Source organism: Ambystoma mexicanum, chromosome 1q (genome assembly GCF_040938575.1).
Source record: "Ambystoma mexicanum isolate Mex_15411 chromosome 1q, UKY_AmexF1_1, whole genome shotgun sequence".
Taxonomy (NCBI): Eukaryota; Metazoa; Chordata; class Amphibia; order Caudata; family Ambystomatidae; genus Ambystoma; species Ambystoma mexicanum.
Genome location: NC_090922.1, coordinates 1,107,816,463 through 1,107,841,198, shown reverse-complemented (window position 1 = coordinate 1,107,841,198; position 24,736 = coordinate 1,107,816,463). Strand labels below are relative to the sequence as shown.

Below are 24,736 nucleotides of genomic sequence, written 5' to 3'. Positions count from 1 at the left end.
CACGTACTTCCTCCTGTCAGGAGCCACTTCTTTGTTACTTCCTGATCCAACTATCATTCTAGCTTTACAATATCCCCTCTCTGCCTCCCATCATCTTCAGACCTAATTCTTCACTACGGGGAGGAAGGCACCACGGCAGGCCAGGGGTAAGCCACCTAACTAATACTTAGGATTCTTTGGTTCTATCTAAAAGCTCTCCCTTACCCAAATCTCCTTTTGTCTAAATGTAGTGAACTTCCTGCTGAGAACTAATCTACAGCGCTTTGACATACTCCAGACCTCTACACCATCCATCCCGCTGTACCGGAGACCACACATTCTAGCAGCTCTCGACAGGGTTTTCCCCCTTTGGGGTTTTCCCTGGAGTTATCACCACGTTCAAACCATTGAGCAGGGCCTTGGGGGGGCTTCTAGGCGAGTCCTCCTATTCAGCAGTATCCGGTAGAGCTAGTTTGACCTGAGGTAGGTGTCTAGCTGTCATTTCTTGAGTCGAAAAGTGAGTTAATTCATAACACATGGTTCTGATTATCTCACATTTTCCTTGTGCCATTATTCCTGAAGAATTTTGGACTCTCCAATGGCACTATCTACATGGGTTCTCCTCTGTCTTTGACCCATGTCAATAGTTTAGCAAGTCTTGGCCATAATGGCTTGCATCCATTTTGTACTATGTCAATGGTAGCCTTGTAACGCCCAATGACCATCCATGTTCTGCAAATCACTACTCCTTTCTCCCATCTGTCTGGTGAAAGCACTGTTCCCCAGCATTTGGCCTCTGTTCTTCCAACTCAGAGCTTCTTCTGGAGTTTTTCCCTTGAATGTTCAAGTCTTTGGTTTGTCTCTTCTGATCTGTGCTTCTTTAACTCCAGGCTTCTCATACCTGAGCACAATGTTCTTTGTTTTTCCATTGTTTCTTGTCTTTATGTCCTGGACATAATCGTCTTCATTTGGATCAGTTGCTTCAGTTTCCCGCTCGAGTGAAGCATCACTTCCCATGAACTGGCCTCTGGTCTTGCACATTGTGATAGATAATGTGCTGTCTGTACATCTATTTCGACAGCTTTGAAGATCTTTGACTTCCCCATGCTGTAAGGTAGGAGTGCACCAAACAAAGCATTCTTCCTCTGAACTTAGTCGTCCAACTGCTTTCATATGTGCTTGTCAATGCTGTCCGTTTCTTTGTGGAGCAGCAAATAAATCTTGGGAGGGAGAGAAACCTTCCCGAATCAGCAGGTTGAGTGCACAGAAAAATGAACTGAGGTCACAGGGCATCGTGAGAACTAATTGTACTGCAGGCATGGTCACTTCTAGAGTCGAGGAAGGGAGCGAGGTAGACACCAGGGTACACATCACCTTCAGAGTAAAAAAAAAAAATGTGATGCCAGCTGTGCTGGCAAGTGACTAATTTAACACGAGAAATCCATGGGAAGACACCAGCCATTAGAATAGGTTATTACCTGGATTCCTCCTGCATTTGAATGTGACGGGAAAATAAAAACACTTCAAAAGTTCAGCAAGTGCTAAAAATATAGCGGCAATAGCCTTATCAGTTCCATCAGTGCTGTGGTTTGGTATTGCAGAAGAGCCAGAGTAGAATTGAGGTTAGGGGTCGGAGTACAGGGCAGTGGGGGCTGCAAGTCGCACAAAGCCTCTGAAATGAGTTTCCCCAACATACTAGTTCACACAAATGAATCCTTGCTGACCATCCGGAGCAGAGATATAGGAAAATCAGTAAGATGATCTTGAGTGAATGCTTGGAATCTGCAGGAGCTACCCCACAACGGTCAGCTGCCATTTCTTTCTCTGAGGCACAAGCAGCCCCAATGCTTAGTGCAAGCTTGGTGAAGGAAAATGGTTGGCGTGATCCACTTTGAGCAAGACGTGGGGAGACTTGGTGCTTAACGTGGACCTCTGTGCAAAAACCCTTGCAGGATGTCGAAGAGATCCCTGGTAGCAGAAGTAAACTGCTGTCCTTACAACTTGGTTGTCACAGAACGTGGCATGCATTGGAAGTCAGTGTACTTTCCAGAGGATCTACCAGTGAGAGATGCTCCCATGGTTGCACAAAGTCCTTGATTGGATTAGGTGGTATTCTATGCAAGTTCTGCTCCCAGCACTGAAGCCTCTTGCGCAAAGACTCATGGAGGAAACACGTGGTACGCTGTGCAGTCAACCCGCTAGTGTTTGAGGCATAAGCATTCGAGCCAGAGCACATTCGAGCTGGCAGCGGTAGAATACCTGCCCTGCAGGACCAGCTTACAGAAAACCTGGTTAAATCGGACATAAAAAGGGAAGGTTGATATGGCTACATGGCAAAGGAATTAAATAGAAAAAAGCAGCAGAGAAAGTAAACAGATAAAAAAGGAACATCTCCACAAAGCTTTGCTAAGTGTGGATACAGCTGGAGCGGAAAAAAGGGACAGACTAATAACGCTGATGGTGGAGTAAGCAGGGCTTGCAATGTGTCCCTGCTGCACCCAGTTGCTTAACTCATTTGAGGGGGATGTGTTATTTTATTGCTGTGCAAAGGATTTCAGTGCTGTCCAAATTGTACGGGCACCCACCCGTAAGTATAGAAGACAGGGGATGAGACGTAGCAGTAAATATGAATACTAACCTAAACATGATAAACAGTTGCTGATGATGCAATTTTGACCACATACAACCCTATAATAGGACTCCAGAACACAGTTGTTTGCTCCGGTCCTTTTACTTTTCTGAAAACTGTAACGAAGACGTTTCAATAGGGCCATGTAAATGGCAAAAGCTGCACAATGGCAGGACGTCACCCTTCTCCTATCATGCATGATAGCATGGGGACACTGACAAATACTAACAGAAGGTAAATTACATATGTGAAGATCTGGAATTTCACCGGAAAAAGGGGACAGGTATTCATAAGCACTTATAGTAGGAGCAAGACATTGACACTAGGTCAAAGATGTGACTAGCGTGTACAGAGTCCTCTGAAAGAAAACGCACAGCGATCCAGGACCAAATACAAGTTGTTAGAACCAACATCACACCCCAATTTCATCACAAGACTGTTCCTGTGATGTGGGGGCTTGTAGGGGTTGGAAAAATGTTTAACTCTCCATTAAAACAGGTCTATTAAGCTACAGAATTGTGCAAGCCCTTTGTAGTTTAATACATTTTTGTGGAACACAAAACATGAACACATACATCTAATAAAATTACACATAGCTTTAATTCTAAGAATAGGCAAGTCCAAATAAGCAAACAGACTACCTGGGATGTAAAATGTGGTGAAAGATGATTATAAAACCATGTATAGCAAAATGGACTGTGCATCAGGATGCATGATTTCACAAACAACTCAAAACGATTGTATGGCCAAAAATGATTGTACTCATGTAGAATTAAAGTAGTGTGAACTTTAAATTGTACGACAATCAGTCACACGCTCATGTTTATCTCACATAGGACTTACATTCTTCATTACATACAAATAAAAGATACATACATTAAAACAAGTGTGTTCACATATTGCAGTTACAAGGTAATCCAACGTTTACAGCGTTTTAATAGAGCTTAGAATTGGAGATTTTGCTTGGCCCATTCACATATTTCCAGTCACATAGATTTAGTTTAAATGTATCCTTCCTCTTCTGCTTGATATATATGAACACCAAAGCTACGTTGCAGAGATGTACAAATACAAGAACCCAATAAAAAACAGGGTTTCTAAAGGTAACCATGGAATTTAAAGTTTAAATAAGTATTCTCTAGGGCCACACATTTTTAAATAATCTATAGTGCTGTTTTAATTACCACCATGTGCGAAACAGGTCTATCAAAATATTAAAAAGTCAAAATCAACAATTATTAAAATGTTGACTTTCCATTTACTCTTTGGGTAAGATTGCTTAAAGTAAAATCAGAATGAATACAAGAATACACCCAAGTTTAAAAAAGGTAAAAATTACAAATTGAAACTTGATTTCTTTTATAAAAGCAGAGGTAATTTTGTATTAACAGCACTGTTTCATCAAGTAGCAACAGACTTAACCCTGTGCAATAAAAAATGTCATAGTACATTTGACAAACCGGAATCTTAAGACATTAAAATAGAAAATGTCAAATGAATCCTGTATTTTTCTTTTCAATTCAAAGGATAAACAAGGGACCAAAATCTACTCCATGGTTGTATAACATTCCTTAACTTTTTCCCAAAAAAGGACACATGAGGTAAATTAGGAACAACCAGTTCACAAAAACACTGTTGAGCAGAGTCCAGGATGTGCCACTAATGTTGGAAGAGTCTGCATTGATTGTTTTTCTTTTTTTGGTAACTTGAATATTGTATAAAGTTTAACAGACTTCACAACATTATACAATGCTGTCTTTACCAAACAGTGATTTTGCAACATGGCTGCCAATGCGTGGCTTAAAGCAAGCAGTAGCACCACATGGTTTAAAATGCTTGGATTATAGCAAGCAATAGCACCCCAAACTGCCTGAGAATAAATGCTGCTGTGTAAATACTGCAACTATACCTGAAAGAAAAATGAGTCCTGAAAAGCTGCAATTCCCATACTTGTTTTATCATTAAAAATTGCATAGGTCACATACTCCTATATATATATTTATAAAAATATATACGTAAAGAATATATTAAAAAAAGTCCAATCAAAGGCAATTTACAAGCACAATAATTTCTTTACACGTCTTGCACAACACATTGTTTACAGGCTTTATATGCATATGTACATTGCACCTTTAAAAAATTCCTTTTAGCTCAAGATTTGATTTTGCATCCCTAAATCCAAAAATACATTTGAGAATTTTGATACTGATCGATATAGGTTTGTAAACCAATCGATTCTCTAAAGAGGTGACTAATCTCAATCTCACAAAAATCCTTTTGTCTGACATTTATGATTATGATGTGGTCTGTGATTTCACACACAAATCTGCAAACTATCAGAATTTTTCTTAAATTACAGCAATATGCTGTAGGCTGTATTTGAGGGTGAAGTCACTGATGTTTCACAGACAACAGAAAGGCAGAGGCAGTGTCCAATGCTGTGGTCAGGAGGCAGTGGCCCCCTCCCATTCAACCAGATACTGCACTTTTCCATCAACGGTAAGTCGACGAGCCAACACACGGTACTTTTCGCCACAAGCTATTCTACCGGCTGCACCAAAATAATTGGTAATGGAATGCTTCAGATGATGCAGATGCGCTTCCTGATCCATGTTTTCAAGAGTCTCTGGATCAAAAGGATCAATTGGAGACTCTTCATTGCCATTTTGTCGCATTACATTTTCTGTGTTTTGATTGTAAATCCCTTTCCGTGGATGGCGTCCCCTTCTCCTCCTCAAGTGTGGCACTGTTGAAGACCAAATTCTTCCTGTGCGTGTTCTCCTTAATTCAAATGAATTGCTAAAAAATAAAACAAAAAACCATTTAAAACAAGTATATACTCCTGTTTGAGCTAACATACAATTATTGGTTATTATGGTTCTCACATACGAACGAGTCATTTATAACACAGGAGCCTTCAAAAACATCACACTGCAGAAATATTCTTGATGGAATGAATTAATCCTCTCATGTACTAAATAGACGCCAGATGCAGGCTTGACCTGATCGTTTTTCAGCTAGCCACCATCCTACTCAGTTTCTAGTCTACCTTCCGCCCCGGAAAAATTATGTAATCCATATATAAACTTGGATTTGCCAGTACCATCTTTCTTGTTTACACAACCGCCCTCCCCCCGTCCCCCCGCGCCTTCTAGCCTCCAGGCACCCCACATGGGATGGGAGAAATGCCACATAATTCCAGTGGGATTTGTGGGAGAAATAAGTACCTATCAAAAAACATTGCAGAGATAAGCAACCTGTTCTTCTAATGCAGGGCGCTACAAAGTTTGCCTCTCAAGATGTTTTTCCAGCAACTCCTGTCAGCCCTAGCTAGCGTAGTCAATGGCAAGGGGTCTTGAGTATCGCAGTTCAAATAGATGAAGCCACAGGTTGCAAAGCTCTGTTCTTATCGATTAATTCCTCCCTTAGAGTCCTCATTATTGAAATAGGAACAAAGCCATGCCAGATGATTTGGAGGTGGATTAAGATAGAGAAGGCGGATCCTTGGACCAGGAAGCTTTGCAATACAGACCACCCCCACTAGCATCTTCACTACCCAGCTAGTCTAAGGAGTATAAACCTTTATAAAGTTTGGAACAAGGCCACTGCATTACATATTTTCACTAATTAAATGCTGCTCAGTAAGACTGATGTAGGTGTCTGCCCTCTAGTTTCAGACCTTCAAGAAATAGTCTATTTTGCGATGGCATTCCCTTTCTTTGGACTGGCAAAACCTATAAACTACTTTGGTCATGAAGCCCAAATTCATTAGGACACAATGCATATAAATTGAAAAACCCTTCGAAAAACCAGCCTGTGAAACCTCTTCATCTTAAAAGGATGAGGCAAGGTAAAGAACACTAGCAAGTGGATTTTTTGTTACAAGCAGACATCCAAAACGGACTTAATGTGTTAACCATTACTGTATAAAACTGCATGAAAGGTGGGGACATTGAATACACCTTTAACTTGCACTTATGTGACAGGAACATGGTGGAGAAACCGGAGGGTAGTTTCACTCCTAAACCCCTTAGACCATCTAAGCAGGTGGCCAGGGAAAGGCAATCGCTCTTGGATCCTGACACTGGGGGCGGAGAAGTGAGGGAGGATGACCTGGGTGGAGGGTCCTTAAGGACTGGGTATTACCCTTTCCTGATTGACAACCAACCCAACCCTTCCGCAACATTAATGGGCTGTTATAAGCCAGTTCCTACTAATTTCTCCATAATTGACACTTCAGACCAATGAAGACTATACTCTTACCAGGCTGGCACTGGGACGAGGAAGATGCCTGCTGAGAGATGTGAGGGTCAGGCTTGTCCCTTTGATTGTGGTCAGGCAGGGCTAATTGGAGCTTCACACCGGCAGCCTGTCAAGGGGCTGCAGGTATATAAAAGGAGACCAGCCCAGCAGGGAAGGGCGCGACAGGAGAAGCAGCAAGGACACCAGTGCAAGCAGCAGGGAACCTTATTGGAGCAGGACGCAAAGATGATGGGGACTGCAGCGAGAGGCAGTCCATGGAAGCATGGCATGGGGGCTGGGACTCCCTGGAGCAGACTGGACAGGGTGAAGGGAGCCGCGGGCGAAGGACGTCCCTTTCCCTTATGCTCAAGTTGCACGTTCCCCGGTGTTGAAGGGTCAATAAAGGAATGAGAGGGGCAGGAGCTGGAACAAAGAGTGGCTGTGTGTGTCAAACACGTTTTCAAAGGTCTCCGAACACTGGGCAATTCAATTAAAGCAAAGTGAACATTGAACAAATAAAGCAAAAACTAGCCATAAGCGAAACCCATAATTATTGAATACTGAACTGAATCAAAACTTGGCCAACAAACCGAATAAGACAATTTTGAATCCAGCAAGTGACCAGGAACTCAAATCCAAGCAAACCATTAAATGTTGAAATGAATATGACTTTAAAGAATGAGAAAACCACAGTATGCCGAGTTCTAAAGGGAATATAACTTTAAAGAAAATGCAAAACAAGATACTGCAGTTTGATTTACAGTGGAACTTTAAAAAAGTTAAAAAGGAGTATTGATGAGGGACGTCATTTGGGGTCGCAACTTTGACCCCTGTGCTCTCCTTTGGAAATGCCCCCCCGCCCCCACCAACCGGACCCACAAAAGAAACTTTTTTTTAATAAAACTGCAGCTCCTGGGATGTGGCTAGCACCATGTGGGGAAATGTTTGACCATAGCAAATAAAGTGACCCTTGATTTCATTGTGCCCCAATTCATGCTTTGTTGTAACGTATCTATATTTCCTATCTCCCTGGCATGCTGTTCAGGATGTTTGTTTACACGTATGAGGTAATAAGTGCACAGTGTACGAGATGCCATGTGAGTGCTCTTCTTTCCTTGAGCTACACTAAATTCTTTAAGAAACAGTTATGAACCCTCCTAATGGTATGTATTTTGCCAATCTCTTAAGCCTGAAAAGAAGATCCATGCAGGTTTGACATGCGGCCAACTTTGCACTAGACCTGCAGATGAACTGGCCTGCTGTTAAGGTTTAAGCTATTTACCTGTAACTATTGTTTTCCAGCATGGGTCTGGTATGGATTCACATGCTCATGAATATTCCCCATCGTCAGTCTGGGAATCCTCGGTAAAAGAATAACATTTTCACTTGCACTTAAAAAAAGTATTTTTCCTCTAAAGCAATCACTGGCCTCTGGCTCATACTGCCACCATCCAATGACCGCCCTCTCCCTAAGCCCCTACTCTGGCAGCCATATTCAGATTTGTTAATCACGTAAAGTGGCAGTATGACCAAGAAGAGCCGCACAGGGGCCGGAGGGAGGGTTTGCATGTGAATCCATACCAGACCCATGCTGGAGAACAATAGTTATAGGTAAGCAACTTAAACATTCTCCAGCATGGGGTCTGGCACTGTTTCACATGCTCATGAATAATGAATACAAAGCAGTACAACGTTACACAACCACAGAAAGTGGCAAGGGTCAACAAAAGCAATAACTCTTACCTCTAGAACAGACTCGCCTCAAGAGAACAGGTTGCGTAGCACTGCACTCCTCCGTGGAACCCCTGTCGACGAAGCAGAACTTAGTGAAGGTGTGCGTGGACCTCCACGTAGCAGCCCTGCAGATGACCAGCAGGTGCACACCAGATAGAAACGCTGTTGTTGCAGCGATCGCTCTGGTGGAGTGGGCTCTCGGATGCCGGGCAGCAGTCGGTTCGCCAACCAGTGAGTGTGTAATGCAGCTAGAGGGCCACTTTGAAATGCAAGCCTTTGACAAGCTCTTCCCATGGGTCACAGGACCAAAGTTCATGAACAGTTGTGAGGTCTTCCGAAAACTCTTTGTGCATGTTACATAGCACTTCAAGGCATAAGCAACGCCCAGCGAGTTCAAGGCGCTTTCCTCCAGCAACAAAGGTTTTGGGAAAAAAACAGGTAACACCAAAGGCTCGTTGAGGTGGAATTCTGATGGAACCTTCAGCATGAAAGAGGGGTGTGTACGCAGCACCACCTTCGATTCATGGAAGAAACAAGTTACTTACCTGTAACTGTTGTTCTCCAGCAGGAGTCTGCATGGATTCACATGCTCATGAATATTCCCTGTCTTCAGGCTGGGAATCCTTAGTAAAGAAAAAAATCAGTTTCAGTTTTGTTTCTGAACTGTCTTTTTACTAGTAACCAATCACTGGTCTCTGGGTCATACTGCCCCCAGCCAATGACTGCCCACTACCTAAGCCCCTCCTCTGGCAGCCATCTTCAGATTTGAAGAGCCGCAGAGGGGTAGGAGGGAGGGTTTGCATGTGAATCCATGCCAGACCCATGCTGGAGAACAACAGTTACAGGTAAGTACCTTGTTCCTTCTCCAGCATGGGGTCTGGCATGGATTCCCATGCTCATGAATACAAGAATAAATAGCAGTACACACATGCACAACCACGGGAGGTGGCAAGGCTCAACATTAAGCATATCAACAACTCAACATTAAGCATCTCTTACCTCCTCACCAAGCCCACCTTCAGGCGAACAGGTTGCTCAGCACTGCTTTGCTGAATCTGGACTCCTCCCTGGAATCCCGGTCAACGCAGTAGAATCTCGTGAAGGTGTGCGTCAACCTCCATGTAGCAGCCCTGCAGATGGCCAGCAGGGGCACACCAGGCAAGAACGCGGTGGTAGCAGCGAGCGCTCTGGTTGAATGGGCTCTCGGATGGCCGGGCAACGGTCGGTTTGACAACCGTTGACAGTGCATGATGCAGCCGGAGAGCCATCTGGAAATGGAAGCCTTCGAGAGGTCCTTCCCTTGGTTCACAAATCCAAAATTCACAAACATCTGTGATGTCTTCCGAAGGTCCTTCGTGCAGTCCACATAGAACTTCAGCACTCTAGCCACATCCAGCGAGTGCAAAGTCCTTTCAGCCAGCGACGAAGGCGAGGGGAAGAAAACAGGTAGCACCAAGGGCTCGTTGAGATGGAAGTCCGACGGAAACTTGGGCATGAACTAGGGGTGCGTCCACAGCACTACCCTCGTCTGATGGAATATCAGGTACACCTGCTTACACGAAGGCGCCTGGATCTCTCCCACTCGCCGTGCAGAGGTGATGGCCACAAGAAACGCCGTCTTCCACGACAAGAACTTCAATAGTGCCGCATGCAGAGGCCCAAATTGAGGCCCCATGAGTCTGGCCAGCACTAAGTTGAGCTCCCACGCCGCCGGGGCCTTCACCGGTGGGAACAATCCTTTCATGAATTCCTTCACCAGGCGATGGGACCACAGAGATGATCGTCCCGGCGTTCTGGTGTAGCGGGAGATAGCCGCCAGATGGATCTTGATGGAGGCATGTGCCAGCCCCGGCTTGGCCAGCGATAACAAGTACAGCAGCACTTGAGGGGCCGTAATCAGTAGAAGGTTAATCTTCTGTGCATGGCACCAGACAGAGAACCTCTTCCATTTGTGTCCATAATACTTCAGAGTCGAGGACGCCCTGGCCTTTGCAAGTACCTCCTTGCAGTCCGCCGGGATATCATACCCTCCAAACTCTAGTGCTGCAGGAGCAAGGCCTGCAAGTTCAATGATCCTGTGTCGTGATGGAGGAAGGCGCCTCCTTCCCTGGTGAGAAGATCTGCGTCTGTCGGATGTTTGACCGGAGGGGACGTTGACATGTCCAGAAGGTCCGGGAACCAGATCTGCCTTGACCATGCCGGTGCGAAGAGGATCATCCTGCACCGGGACGTCTGAGTTGACTGATGAGTCGTAGCAGCAATGGCAACGGGGGGAACGCATACAGGAACAGGCCGTCCGAGGGGAATGAGAAGGCATCGGCCATGCTCCCAAGACGGGGAAACCTGCTTGCGAACCTCCGGCATTTGGTGTTTGTCGCCGTCGCAAATAAGTCTATCTGGGAATTGACCCATCGTTGGAATAGGAGATCCACCTGATCCTGCCCAAGTTCCCACTTGTGGCACGAGCGTAGCTCCCTGCTGAGCGAATCGGCAATGGTTTTCTTTATTAGTGCCAGATGGAAGGGTACCAGGAACATCCCTTGGGCGACGGCCCAGTGCCACAGGTCCTGCACTTCCTTGGATAGGGCTTGGGATCTGGTGCCCCCCTGCTTCCGGATGTAGAACATTGTGGTGGTGTTGTTGGTGAAGATCCTTACCACCTTGCCATTGAGGGATGGGAGGAACGACCTGAGGGCCCAGAACACAGCTCAGAGCTCCAGGACATTGATCTGTAGAGATCTCTCCTCCGGGAGCCAGAGGCCTCTTGCGTGGAGATCGCCGGAGTGCGCTCCCCCATCCCTCCAGGGAGGCGTCCGTCGTCACAGTTTCCTGATGCGCCAGGGTCTGGAAGTCCATGCCTGCCGCTAGTTGCGCGCGGTTGCCCCACCACCGGATCGCTTGTCGGAAAGTCTTGTTGAGAGAGACCCTGTCTTCGAAGCTGCCCGCCGCGTGCCTCCTACGGGCGTCGAGGAACTCCTGTAGGGGTTGCATCCGCAGCCTGCATAGGCACACGAGGTAGATGCACGAGGACATCATGCCGAGCAGGGACTTGATGGACCTCACCCTGGCCACGTCCATGGTCAACAGCCGTTGTACCTTGCCCAAGATGGCTTTCTTCCTCTCCTCCGAAGGTGAAGCCAATCGCGCCACTGTGTCGAGCCTGGCTCCCAGGAACAGGGCGACTTGCTATGGTACCAGGTGGGATTTCGCAAAGTTGATCGAGAATCCCAAATCCGTGAGAAGTTGGACGGTCTCCGCTGTGTGATCGACCGCAAATTCTCGTGACCTTGCTCGGATGAGCCAATCGTCCAGGTAGGGGTAGGCGTGGATCCCCTGCAGGCGCAGCCCTGCCGTCACTGGTGCAAGGCACTTGGTGAACACCCTGGCCGCCGACTTCAATCTGAAGGGAAGGGCCTTGAACTGATAGTGTCGCCATTGGACCACAAATCGCAGGAATTTTCAATGTCCCTTTAGGAAGGGGGTGTGGAAGTAGGCATCCTCCAAGTCCAGCGACGATAGGAAGTCGCCTTCCTCCAGCTGTCCAAGCACGTGCTGGAGGGTGACCATCCGGAACTTCTGGGACTTGATGTACTGGTTTAGACGACAAAGGTCCAGGATGGGTCGCCACCTGCCAGTCTTCTTTCGGATGAGGAAGTATCGCGAGTACACTCCGGAGCCCCAGAGCCTCTTTGGGACGAGTTCTATGGCTCCCTTTCTTAACATCGCTCGTACCTCCAGAAGTAGTTGTGGGACGCGGTTTTCCTTTCTGGCCACGGGCGGAATGCGGGGACACCTCTTTCGGAATTCCAGTGTGTGCCCGCGGGTCAGGGCATCTAGCACTCAGTCGGTCGAGATGGACTCCCACACGCCGACTAAATTCACCAGCCGTCCTCCCACCGGGGCGCTTCGGTGGGGGCCCGACACCACGGCCGGTTCAGTCCTGTTTCGCCGCGGCCTTGCCACCTTGGCGATGAAGACGGGATCCTCCCGTCTTGCCGTGTCCTCTGAAGGCCTCCTGTGACAAGGAGCGGGCCACTTGGCGATAAGACTAGGAACCGCTGCCAAATCCTTTGGAGGCACCTTGTTTGCCTCTGGAGATCCGACAGGACGGCCGGTGGGAATGTTGAAGTTGATGCCGTCGCCCCCACTGCTTTCTTCTTGGCCGCCGCGGAGACCACCGAAACCGGGGACGGCTGTGCCCTGAGACACATAGGGGCGGAGTCCGGGACCCAGTACTACTTCTCGTACCGGTCCCTCCTAGAAGGCACCGTGGACTGGTTCTTCAGGAGCGCCAGCCCCTCGTCCCAGATGTCATCCATTAACGGGATTGAGAGGACAGTCTTCCCTCTTGGCCTCCCGTCATTGGTAGAGGAAACCTTCCTTCTTTCAGGGCAGAGCTGGAAGAGCTCAGATGGCCTGGCGATCATTGCGTGAAAGGAGCCAATTTTGTCCATGGGGGTGGGGCGGCCCGAGGAGGTGGTGAAGGGAGGTCCATTCTGTCGTCACCACCGTCGTCGTCCGTCCCCGTCGTTGCCATCTCCGTTCCCGTCTCATCCCTCGGAGGAGGGGATGGGGGTGAAGGCTGGAAAGGGAGAGGAGGATGGACTCGTCTGCGCTTGTTAGGTGGGCTCCCTGACAGACCAGGCCCAGCTGAGTTGTCGGTGGGGGGTAAGGGCGACCTTATCTCCGTGCACAGGGTTGTCCTGCGGTAAGGGTACCGGCTGTTGGGGCATGGGGTCCTCCGCAGACCTATCTTCCTCGTCGGCCCCCTCGGGATCCTTCCCATGGGCCCTGGATTCCTCGAACCTCTTGCCCATCCTTTGGACGCTCGCCAACTCATCCTCAGAGGTGGTATCCGTGTCCCTTAAAGCTATTGCGCGCCCCCCCTTTCTTTCTCCTGCTGGGGTTTCACGGGGGTCTTCTCGATAGGCAGAAAAGATTATTCCCTCCGGAGTGGCAGGGAAACTCTAGCCCCTGAAGTCGTCTCCACTGGGGAAGTCTCTGCAGGTTTCACCAGGGCCGTCACGACTCCCCTCAATTGAGGCCTTAGCCGGGTGAATCAGGGCTTTCACGACCTTGGGCGTGCCTGAGGCCTTCACCCTGGGGGGAGGGACACTGGCTCGCTCCCCCTCGGCTGACTGTCGGGATCGACCGGGACTTCTCCCGAAGCTTACCCGATTTCTCCGATTTCCTTTCCCCCCCCCCCCGAGCCAGAGCGTTGGCTCGTGGTTGATGGCGTCAGTGATAATGTGCCCTGCCTGGCAGCCGAGGAGCCCGACCGATCAGCGCTCCCGGTGCCCATGAACTCGCGGTGCTTAGCCTTTTGTTGGGCCCCCGTCGCTGGAGCACCCTCAAAGGTATTAGAAGACCGCTCTGATTTCTTCCTCTTCTCACCTGCTGCTGGGCTCTTCCCCTCCAGCCTGTTGGCGAGTCGAATACGACGATCCTTAATCGTCCGTTTGGACATGTTCTTACAAAACGCACAGTCCTTCTACATGTGCGATTTGTCCTCGGGAAGGCAGTAGAGGCACCGAGAGTGCTCATCCTCCTTAAAGACATTCTGAATCCTGCATCCAGGGCAGCTCCTGAACAGCTTGGCTCCAACAGACGTTATGCTTCCCTTGTCCTGGGCCATGTCCACGCAAGGGAGGCCTCAAAGATCTTCTGGAATCCTCTGAGAAGTGGGAACACGTGGAAAAAATGCACTTGAAGGGTGTAGAGAAATTCTGAGAATGGATCCCCGTTGATCGGAAGTGAAGACGGTGGAGCTTGAGGCTCGATTGACCGAAAATAACGCAAAACGCAGTAAAAGCTCGAGAGCAACTGCACGAGGACTCCCAACACTTGAACGTGCGGTTAAGATCTGAAGATGGCTGCCAGAGGAGAGATCTGAAGATGGCTGCCAGAGGAGGGGCTTAGGTAGAGGGCAGTCATTGGCTGGGGGCAGTATGGCCCTGTTAGGCAGAAACCTGTGCAGTTCCCTTAGGGACCACTGCAAAAGATTTAAGACTACAGGTGTTTGGCAGTAAACCCACTTGGTAGCAGTCAGTACCACACAGATTCACTTAGTAGCTGTGGCTGAGCAGTCAGACTTCCCTCAAGAAGAGTTAGGCAGTATACAGAGCATACAAGATAGGTACAGAAATACAGTAGCACAAGCAACCACTGACCAGAGCTCGGGTGTAAAAGTATATACTTATTTAACACACACTTATAAAACACACTAGCACTAAATTGGTAAGATAAGTTCAAAACACAATCACTATTATCATATGTACATCCCTGATTACATGTTGGTCAAGTCTTAGTTAACACCACTTATTTCCAGACAGAGGTGAGCGCTTAACGTTCGATGGCACTCCAACAAGTTAAATAAAAAGGGAGGGAAAATCAGAATTATGGAAGCACACACACAAAACACTTTTTAAAGAACCACAGCAAGTTAGGAAGGCACAGTCTACTGGTGAGCAAGGAAGTTTAGGTGCCAGGCCTACTTTCAAGGGAGCCAGGCGGAAGATGCCCAAGATCAGACAGTTACACAGAGTCTTTGAAGTTTTTGGAGGTAGTTCGAAAAAGGTTTAATTCAGTTCAGAAAAGTTAGCTACGGTGTCCCAGGCTAACCCAGGTTCGAGAGACGAGGATTTAAATGAATGGTTCGCCCAAAAATTTTTATTTCAAAAATAGGCAATATAAAAAAAAAAAAAACGATTGCCATTTTTTTTTGAAGTCCCTATGTAAAATTTTGAGCAATTCAAGCTCAAAGATAGCCAATGGGGGCATCCATTTTGTGAAATGGATTCCCGCTGCTGTGCTCGCTTTGGCTTTTGCTGCACTAATGAAGGAAAAGCCAGCCAGCTGTAGTACACAAAAGCTACCACTGGGTGACTTTTCCTTCATTGGTGCCGGGACTCTCAGGACGGAGACCGGAGACTACAGGCAGAAAAGCTGCAGCTGCATCTCGGTAAGCGCTATTTTTTAAATAAAAATAAACACTAGCTGCGTTTTTTTAAAAAACGTTTTCCGGGCTGGAGGAGCCGGAAAACTTAGAAATAAAACCGCAGCTTTAAAAACGTATTTATGTTTGCGGTTGCTTTTGAAGCGATCGCAAACATAAAAACAACGTTATTGTGTTTGAAAACGCTGCGGTTTTTCTTTCTGAGTTTCTCAGGCTCGGAGGAGCCTGAGAAACTCAGAAAGAAAAACCGCAGCGTTTTCAAACACAACCGCGTTGTGTTTCTGCCTGCCGTGGCTATCACTTTGGGTCTCCGATGCTCCCCCATGGGAGCACCGGAGACCCAAAGTGAAAGCTAAGGCAGGCAGAAACACAACACGGTTGTGTTTACATGCTGCGGTGTTTCTGCCTAAATCTGCTTTCCCATTTGGGGCTCTAGGGCTCCCGCACCTAAGATCCAGCACCACGGGCTACCTGACTGGAGGCGATGCTGACAGGCTGAGAAGATCCGGATACCAAATCTGCCTCGGCCACGCCGTGGCAATGCAAATCATCTTCCATCGACACCGAGTGTGTTGTTGATCCAAAGCAGGAGAGGGAACAGAGGAAACACGTACAGACACAAACCTTCACACGGGAAGGAGAATGCGTCCCCCAGGTTTCTCGGCTGATGGTATTTGCTTGCAAACTTCTGGCATTTGGAATTCGCCGCCGTCGCAAACAGATCGGTCTGGGGTCTGCCCCATTTAAGGAACAGCCGGTCCACCTGATACTGACTAAGCTCCCACTGGTCCAACAGCCCAGTGCCAGAGGTCCCGCGCTTCCTTGGAGAACGCTGGGGATAGAGTGCCCCCTTGCTTCCTGATGTACAACTGGTGGTGGTGTCCATAAAGATCCTCACCACCTTGCCTTTCAGAGACGGTAGGAACGACTTGAGGGCCCAGAACACTGCTCGTAGCTCCAGGATGTTGGCATGCAGATCTGTCTCCTCTGGCAGCCACAGGCCTTGGCATGCAGGCGTCTGGTGTACGCTCCCCAAACTTCCAGGGAGGCGTCAGTGCTGACCGTCTCTTCGTATGTTTTTTTTTTTTTAAATCCAGTGCCTTGTGCGATGTTGGAGCAGGCACCCCACAACTATCACCCGTCAGAACTCTTCCTTGAGAGGGATCTTATCCGTGAAGCTTCCCGGCACCTGTATCCAACGGGCGTCTAGGAATTCCTGTAGGGGTCACATTTGCAACCTGCAGAGACGGACGAGGTAGGTGCAGGATGACATGCACAGTAATGACTTGATGGCCCGCACCGTGGCCGTCTTCGTTGACGACAGCCGTTATACCTTTCCTTGAATGGCTGCTAGCCTCCTCTCTGAGGGCGACACCAGGCAAGACACCGCATTAAGTATGACACCTAGGAACAGTGTTCTGCAATGGTGTTAAGCAGGACTTTGGATAGTTGACCGAGAATTCCAGATCCGTCAATAGTCAGACATGTGTCCGTCAGCCAGCTTCCGCGAGCGGGCATGTACCAGCCAGTCGTCCAGGTATTGGTATATGTGTATACCTTGTAGACATAAATGGGCCACCACTGGTGCGAGGCATTTTGAGAACAATCTTGAGGCTGACTTCAAACCAGAGGGTAGAGCCTTGAACTGGTAATACTGGCCCTGCACCAAGAAAAGTAGGAATTTCCGATGTTTCTTGAGAATGGGGTTGTGGAACTAGGCATCCTTCAGGTCCCACGACTTTAAGAAATCTCCTTTCTTCAGTTGGCCGAGCACATGTTGCAACGTGACCATCCTGAATTTTTGGGACTTTAAGAATATTTGTCAGACGCTGTAGGTTCAGGATGGGTCTTCAGACCCCAGTCGTCTTTCTGACTACAAAGTTCCCGGAGTAGACTCCGGAGCCATTTGGGAACTAGCTCCATCACCCCTTTTTCCCATGGCATCCACCCTTTTCCGCTTGCTGTTTGGAGGGACCCAAGATGACGAGGACGGGTTAGCCAACCATTTGCTCGCGGCCGCTGACACCACCAAGTCTGGCGTTGGTTGCAACCTCAGACACTTTGGTACAGAGACCGGCACGACATATTTCTTCTCCAGCATATCCCGCTTGGCTGGAGCTGTGCAAAAGTTCTTAAGGGCCAGGCCCTCCTCCCAAACATTGTGCAGGAAAGGCACCGCCATGATAGTCTTCCTCTTGGCTTCGCACCTTTGATACAAGAAGCCCTCCTCCTTGGTTTCCTCATCCACCAGCTGGAATAGCTTGGAGGCCCTGGCGATCATGGAGTGGAACGACACCAACTCATCCGGTGGGGACACCCTATGGGGAGTATCTTAATGTGGCGATTCACCCTCCGCTGCAACAATGTCTTCATCATCCGCCGTAGTGGCCATATCGGTTCCCGTAACTGGGTCTGCTGGGGGAGAAGTGGCTGACGTGGAGGAGGAGGTTGGTATGGGGGCGTCAAATGACGCTTCCTCTTCTTCACTGGAGGCTGATCAGGGACCTGGGGACCTGTGGGACCACAGGTACCAGAGAGGAGGCATTCTCATCTTGGTTTGGGCAACGGCCTGGGATGACTGTTTCTGGGCCAGCTTCACACCTTCAGGCGTGCATGCAGACTTTGTCAAAGTCAATGCAGCAGTGTTGCGCTTTGGGGGCAGGGACACTTTCTGAGCCGTGAGAGCTACCTTCGTAGAATCAGCGCCCGTAGCTGCCGTGGTAGTAATCGCTGACGGAGTCGCAATGAGGTCTTTGTCTGTGCTGGTTGAGCCTGCTTGGGCTGCGCAGTCCTCTCCTCCATACACGGCTTCTCAGATTTCTCCCATAGCTTAGCTGGGGTAGCTAAGAAGAGCTTAAAGGTATGCTGGCAATGGAGGCGGAAGGTGATGTTGATTGCGCCCTATCCACTTTGGGGCCCGCTTAGGCTGCAAACCCAGTGGACTCGGACTTGCAGCTCTTGACCTTATCTTGGGCCCCCATGGATGAGGCACCCTCAAAGGACTAAGAAGACCGCTCCTTGGACAGGCCGGTGCATGGGGACTTGTTCGTGTTTAGCCATGCCGGCAGCCTAAAATGCCTGTACTTCGTAGTTTTCTCGGGGAAACGAAGCATATCTCGCACTCTACTTCCTTGTGGTCCGGATGCAGACAGTAGAGGCATTTCAGGTGTTTGTCCTCCACAAACACATTGCGTAACCCACATTTGGTGCAGGGCCTGAAGATGGACCTTCCCTCCTCCTCCATCATGGTCAGAGGGCGCGAAGTAAGCCCAAGATAGCCTTGTAGAATCTTTATGGATCTTCGCCCTTGACTGGCACGGAACTTCACAGACAACGGGTCCCCGCTGTCGGGAGATGAAGAAAAGAGCATATGGCCCCCTTCAAAACAAAAATGGAACTTTTTCCATCGAGATACTGCAAAAATGTACAAATAGCCCTGAGAGCAAAACAGAGGACTCCCAACACTGAATCGTGCAGTAAGAATCTGAAAACAGCTGCGAGAGCAGGGGCTTAGGGAGAGGTCCGTCATTGGATGGGGGCAGTATGACCCAGAGGACAGCGATTGATTTAGTGGAGAAATACCATTTGAAAGTGAAAGTGAAACTGTTTTTTCTGTTACTGAGGATTCCCAGCCTGACGGAATATTCATGAGCGTGGCAATCCATGCCAGACCCCAAGCTGCAGAAATCTCAGTTAAAAGTATAATGGTATCCACTACAGAGTGTAATTTGCTTTCTGACTTTGTGAACTTTCAGACATCAATTTACTATAGCCGGTAAGATAGCGCAGTCGCTTATACACTTGCTGCTCCGATGTGTGCAAGATCTGCAGGCGCAGGTTCGAATCCCAGCAAGGCCAAGTTAGCCTTTCATCCTTCTGTGGTCAATAAATGAGTACAAACACAGGATGGGTGATATTGTATGTATATTTGTTCTATTTAATGCGCTTAAGCGCAAGTGCTATATGGTAACATCATTTGGCCTTGGGCGCTTGCTTGCATTCACAGGGATTTGGTAAAATGGGCCTATACAGACTGATATTAACGATACATATGGTGATATCTTGTATGAAATGTAGGAGTGATATTGTTACCATATGTTTCGTAGTGTACTTAGGAACAATGCTATTTGATACCACTGTTTTTGTTTTGTCTGGGGTGAAAGGTAGTTTTCCATCGCTTTCTGTGATGTCACTTTGGGGATGGTCTAATGACATCACTTCCTGTGATGTCAGAGGTCAAGGGTTGTGTGATGTCTCTTCCGCTACCCCTGCTATTTTGGTGAAATGACGTCCCCGGTATTGAAATCAATTTGTGTGAAAGCTACAAACTACATGAACAAATATTTGAAAAGCAAAATAACTTTGGAAATTAAAATGGAGATGGAAAAGATACTTTTCTTTTAAACTGTGTTGCTCAACAAAATGAAATCTTGGGGAAGCAAGCCCTGGAGATTCGAGACATTTGCTGGAGTGAGAACGGAGTCTCAAAGTTCCCTTGTGTTTCAACTGTGTTGCTTCGAACTTGGGGAAGGTAACCCCGAGTTTTGATTAAGCCTATATCACCTTTAGTCCAAGGAAGCTAATTTTGAGACTTCATGGGTCCATTTTACACTTTGGGAAGGGAGCTGAAAGGAAGCTGCGAGCTGGAAGCAGCTCAGAACTTTATTTTGAACACTGTTGTCTTTTGGTTGCAGACATCCCTACACATTGTACAGATTTAGTTATGAGGGCAAATATAGGTTTTGGACACAGACGGATACGCAAGTTGAACTCTGACTCAGACTTTCTTTAGTTCAGGTGTCCATTTTATAAAAGTGCTGCCAGGTAGACGATCATTGTACCATGTTCAAGACTGCCTTGGCCAGTAATAATAGAAAATTGAGAACCATACCATGGTGAACAACAAGTCAATAACCCTAGCCTGGCACCAGCTTGTAAACTTGTGCCAGTGATGAACACATTTAGCCCTCTGTAATTAACTTTCTGATGGAAGGTACTCCCACAGATTCCTCCTCTTTGATATCCATCTCCCAGCGCAGCTGCTCTTCAGAAACATTTCCGTCACTAGAGTGCCCATCACAGAATCGCGCTGGCTCTGCCGATGCCCCCTATGCACCTTGCATCGGACATGACATTGGAGCCAATATATATTGAGGCACTAGTCTCCGTAATTCCACTCTTTTTACCTAGAACTTTGAAGCCAAGGGAACACTGAGCCAAGGTTTACTAGCTATTCACCAATTGGGGTAGGTTGTAAATCTCCAGCATATAAATCACCAGCATATGGAATTCACATTGCAGAGCAGAGATGGTGTCCACTCCTCTACTTGAAGGAACCCCAAGACCCTTAGGCACATTCTTACCGGCCAGATCAAAGCATTCCGAGATGCATGGGAACTAGCATAACCAACAGAAGGCTGGTCATCTTTCCTGGCCATATGTGCAAGAGCCCTAGAAGCGGAGGTCCCGGGTCTAGCCGATGGAAGCGTTCCTCTGATTGATCTTTTGAGAGAGAAAGACGTCAGAGACCACTTTGCAGGGGATGGGGGGGGGGGGGGGGGTTGGAGAAGAGCACGCCTGGCTGTAAATATCACCTGTTCCATGAAGAAAACCAACCAATGGAGGTTTAACCAACAATGCCTGAAGCTCACTCGCCATTCGAGCAGAAGCAATGGCGACGAAGAAACTCACCTTATGGGCAAGCATAAGAAATGCTAACACCAAATTTAAGTCCCATGCCAGAACAACAAACTGACGTAGGGGGAAACAGATTACAAAGACCCTGAAATGAAATCACATGATTGTGGGAATTACTGTAATGGCAGCAAGATACCCCTTCACAGTGCCAACTGGCAGGCCCCTCCAGGCCAAAGAAACAGAAAAACCATTACTGAGAATGTGGAACAGGTAAAAGGATTCAGATTCCTCGCCCATTACCAAATAAAAAAACCAAGATACCCAAAAGGCATAAATAGATTTGATGGCGGGTCTCCTAGCAGATCAGAGCACATCCAGGATGTCGCCTGACAAATCCCATTCTTTATAGCTCAACTTCTCAGCAGCCAAGCATAAAGGTTCAGTCTTTTGAGGTTCGGATGCAAGTTTGGTGTCTCTGCCCCGGAGAGGTCGGCTCTCTGCGGAAAGCGCTAGAGTGGACAGATGGGCATGTCCAGTAACTCCAGGTAACACGTTCTATGGGCCCCGTCAGGAGCTATTAAAAATATCCTGCAGTCAGACAAGACAGTCTCCGGAGAACAAGCGCTATGACCAGGATCGGCAAAGCACAGAGCAGGTCGAAATCCCACTCTACCATATAAGCTTCGCCCAATGCTCCCAGCGATGGAAATTCCCTGTAGCAGAACCATTTGCACTATCCGTTCTCAGGTGGACCTCTTCGCTGACAGTGTGGAGTCACTCAACAGGAGAAAGCCTCTGCCAGAACATCCTGAAAGAGCTCCTACTCATGGGCAGCAAAAGGGTCTGCAATCACACTCTCCCTGCCAGCCCGATTACCTGCAGCCAGAGATAGGTTTTTCTGTAGAGGCCAGAACCACAGTTCTATTGTTGCTCTAGACAGAGGGAAGGACCCCCCACCACTCAGTTTAAGGTAGCGCATGGCCACTTTTGTCCATCAGGACCAGTACCAGTCTTGCACTGTAGTAGAGGGAGGAAAACAGGACAGCCTGATCACTCAGAAAATTGATGAGTTCTCTATTATCCGACAGACCACAGGTCGCTCACCGTCAGTTCTTGTAGGTGAGCGTTGAAGACTTTCAGGGATATGCCTGTGAGCCGGGTCAGTTCGGCCAAAGTTGTTGAAATAACACTCCCTTCAGTACTTTGTTTCACTAGGACCATCATTCAAGGCATCTGAATATTTTCATTGAGACCTCAAGATCCAAGCCTTTGAGCGGTAAATATAGGTTGAGAAAGGACAGGTCCAGGGCTACCCTTGGGTACTGCATAAATCCTGGAGCAGTAGCCAGAGTCCCTGTCTGAATGAGGAGCCAGCTCCACCACCTGCATCTCCAGAAGAGAGGATCTCCTGTAAAAGGGCAGGGGACCCCATCTGAAGCAGAGGTAGGGTAAGGTAGAGGGAAAGGAAGAGGGAGACTGAAGCCTTTGGAGACAACAGAAAGGATCCAAGGACGCTAGAAACAATGCTTCTAGCTGTCCTGCAAGAAAGCCAGCCAGCCCCCTACAGGCGAGCTGTGTTACTTGACGGTTACATCATTGCTTTTTGGTGTCTAAGGCAGCAGCGTGATGTCCTCTGCTGTTTCCTTCTGTAATCGCTGGGGGACCTGTCAGGCTTCCGTGCATACTGATCTAAAAACCCCTTGAAGCCGGTGAAAGCACTGGGTTTGAAATCGGTCCTGCCCTGGGACTGAGGGAAGGACTTCTGCCCTGGTTTAGTCAGGATGGCAAGGGTGTTAGCGGTCTGTGTATGGGTCTTCCTTTTTGTCAGCTCATCATCAGTGGACGAATGAAAAAGATTCAAACCCTCAAAAGGAAAGGATCCTCGCTTGCACATTAGAGGAGAATGTAGTGGCATGCATCCATGCCATCACGTCGCATTTCATCTCAGCCGGCTGTATTGAGGTGGGAGACCGACGACTGCATGAGGTCCTACGCAACTGCCCGGGCATCGGCCAGGCTGGCCTTGAAGGAGCATTGCCTCCCCAGTGGGAGTTAGGGCAGGAACTCTCTGATCTCCTGCCACAGCTTCTGATTCGCCATAGCTAGGAGGGCGTTGGCATGATGCAAATGCAGCTCAGAGTTAAGGTAGCAATGCATGCCTAAAGACTTAAGGCCTTTGTCCTCTTTGGAAAGACAACTGGATGCGACCCCTGCAGAGGACGAAGATGATGGTTTCAAATACAAGGACGCTACTGCCACCACTGAAGAGTGCAGCTGGGAGGACAGGAGGACTGTCTCCCATCCAAAAGCCTGAACAGGCTGTCCAATTTCTTGTTCATTTGGGTGTTGGCAGGCTCTGCTTCTCCCAGACCTTTCTCGCCATCTGTAGGACATCCCTCTAGAGGAGAATGCCTGAGCAGCTTGTGGCACACCCAGCCAAAACCTCTGCTAGCACCCCCCCCACTTCTACCCCCCCCTCACTTCTGAGGGAACCCTCCCCCTAGTGCCCCCCCCCCCAAAAGAACTCTGCATGGCCCTGAAGACCGTCCTGAAACATCTTTACCGATGCCAAAGGCTCTTTAGTCCTGGGCATCGTCATTGCACCCCTCCCTTTTCCCCCAGATGGAGGGAAGTCTGTGTTAGGGAGAATTCTCTTTTAAGGCTAATTTCCCAAACCTAGTGAGTCCCCCAGCAGCTTTGCTGGATTTTTGGGGTTTCTTTTTTTCTCCTGCTAAACGCGAGACTCCTTTTCTCCCACTCTTAGACATGATTTGAGATATCCTTTGACTTTGTAATGTGTTTTATGGGCTATGGGGTCTTTTACCCCATTTGGTTTCATGTGGTTTTTGGTAAGTGTGTTACACAGCACCCTCAGTGCAGTAACACAGGGGTGTCATAGTGACCCCCAAACATAGACTCCATACCCTGGGAATGACTACTGTCTCCCAGGGCATGTAAAGTCACCATTGTCTTAAATTGGGAACAGAACCAGTACAAACCATCATACTGTGGAAGTACGGGTAGGGGTAATTAGATTGCCCCTGGGTCTGTTTTTCGAGGAGGCACTGTGTAGTCCCCCCTCGTCGAGTTTCTGGCTGGTGGCAGTGGTTACCACACGAAATATTCCTTAAGAATATTTACTAAGGGATTTTTCCATTCATTTTAAACGCACCACTTTTTGGTGCAATGTTAAAGATACCGCTGGGTTATTTATTTAATATTTATTCCCCGGTTGGGTCTTTTCGCCAGGACTCTGTTTTAAAATGGCGTTTGTGTTTGGCTCTGTAACTCCAACCCAAGTCAAGCCCTTTGTTCCACTTTTTGGCGGGCTTCTACACAGAAGCCTCCAAAAGTGGTGCCACTCTGTCTGGGTCTACAGGATGTGTGGGAGGAGGGTTTGGGCACCCTGGACTGAGTTGCCTCGGCAACTCAAGTCGCACTCATGTGTGATTGGCCCAGTGGTGAGCCACTTAGCATGTTTGAGTGACAGCTAGGACTGATGAATGGGGGTTTTCTGCATAAAAGCAGGGCTTTGGGGACTGGGACTTCAGACGTTGCCA

General features: G+C 48.2%; 1 protein-coding gene across 14 annotated transcripts in view; it reads right to left on the bottom strand.

The window, feature by feature from the left end:
* Positions 1-3,189: 3,189 nt before the first annotated feature.
* Positions 3,190-24,736, bottom strand: part of MTF2 (metal response element binding transcription factor 2) — a 1,089,527-nt gene continuing 1,067,980 nt past the window's right edge. For all 14 annotated transcript variants that reach the window (XM_069641820.1, XM_069641817.1, XM_069641821.1 and 11 more), the window contains one exon: positions 3,190-5,407. In XM_069641820.1, the coding sequence (XP_069497921.1) occupies positions 5,053-5,407 (355 nt within the window). In that variant the 3' untranslated portion in view covers positions 3,190-5,052. The remainder of the gene's footprint in view (positions 5,408-24,736) is intronic.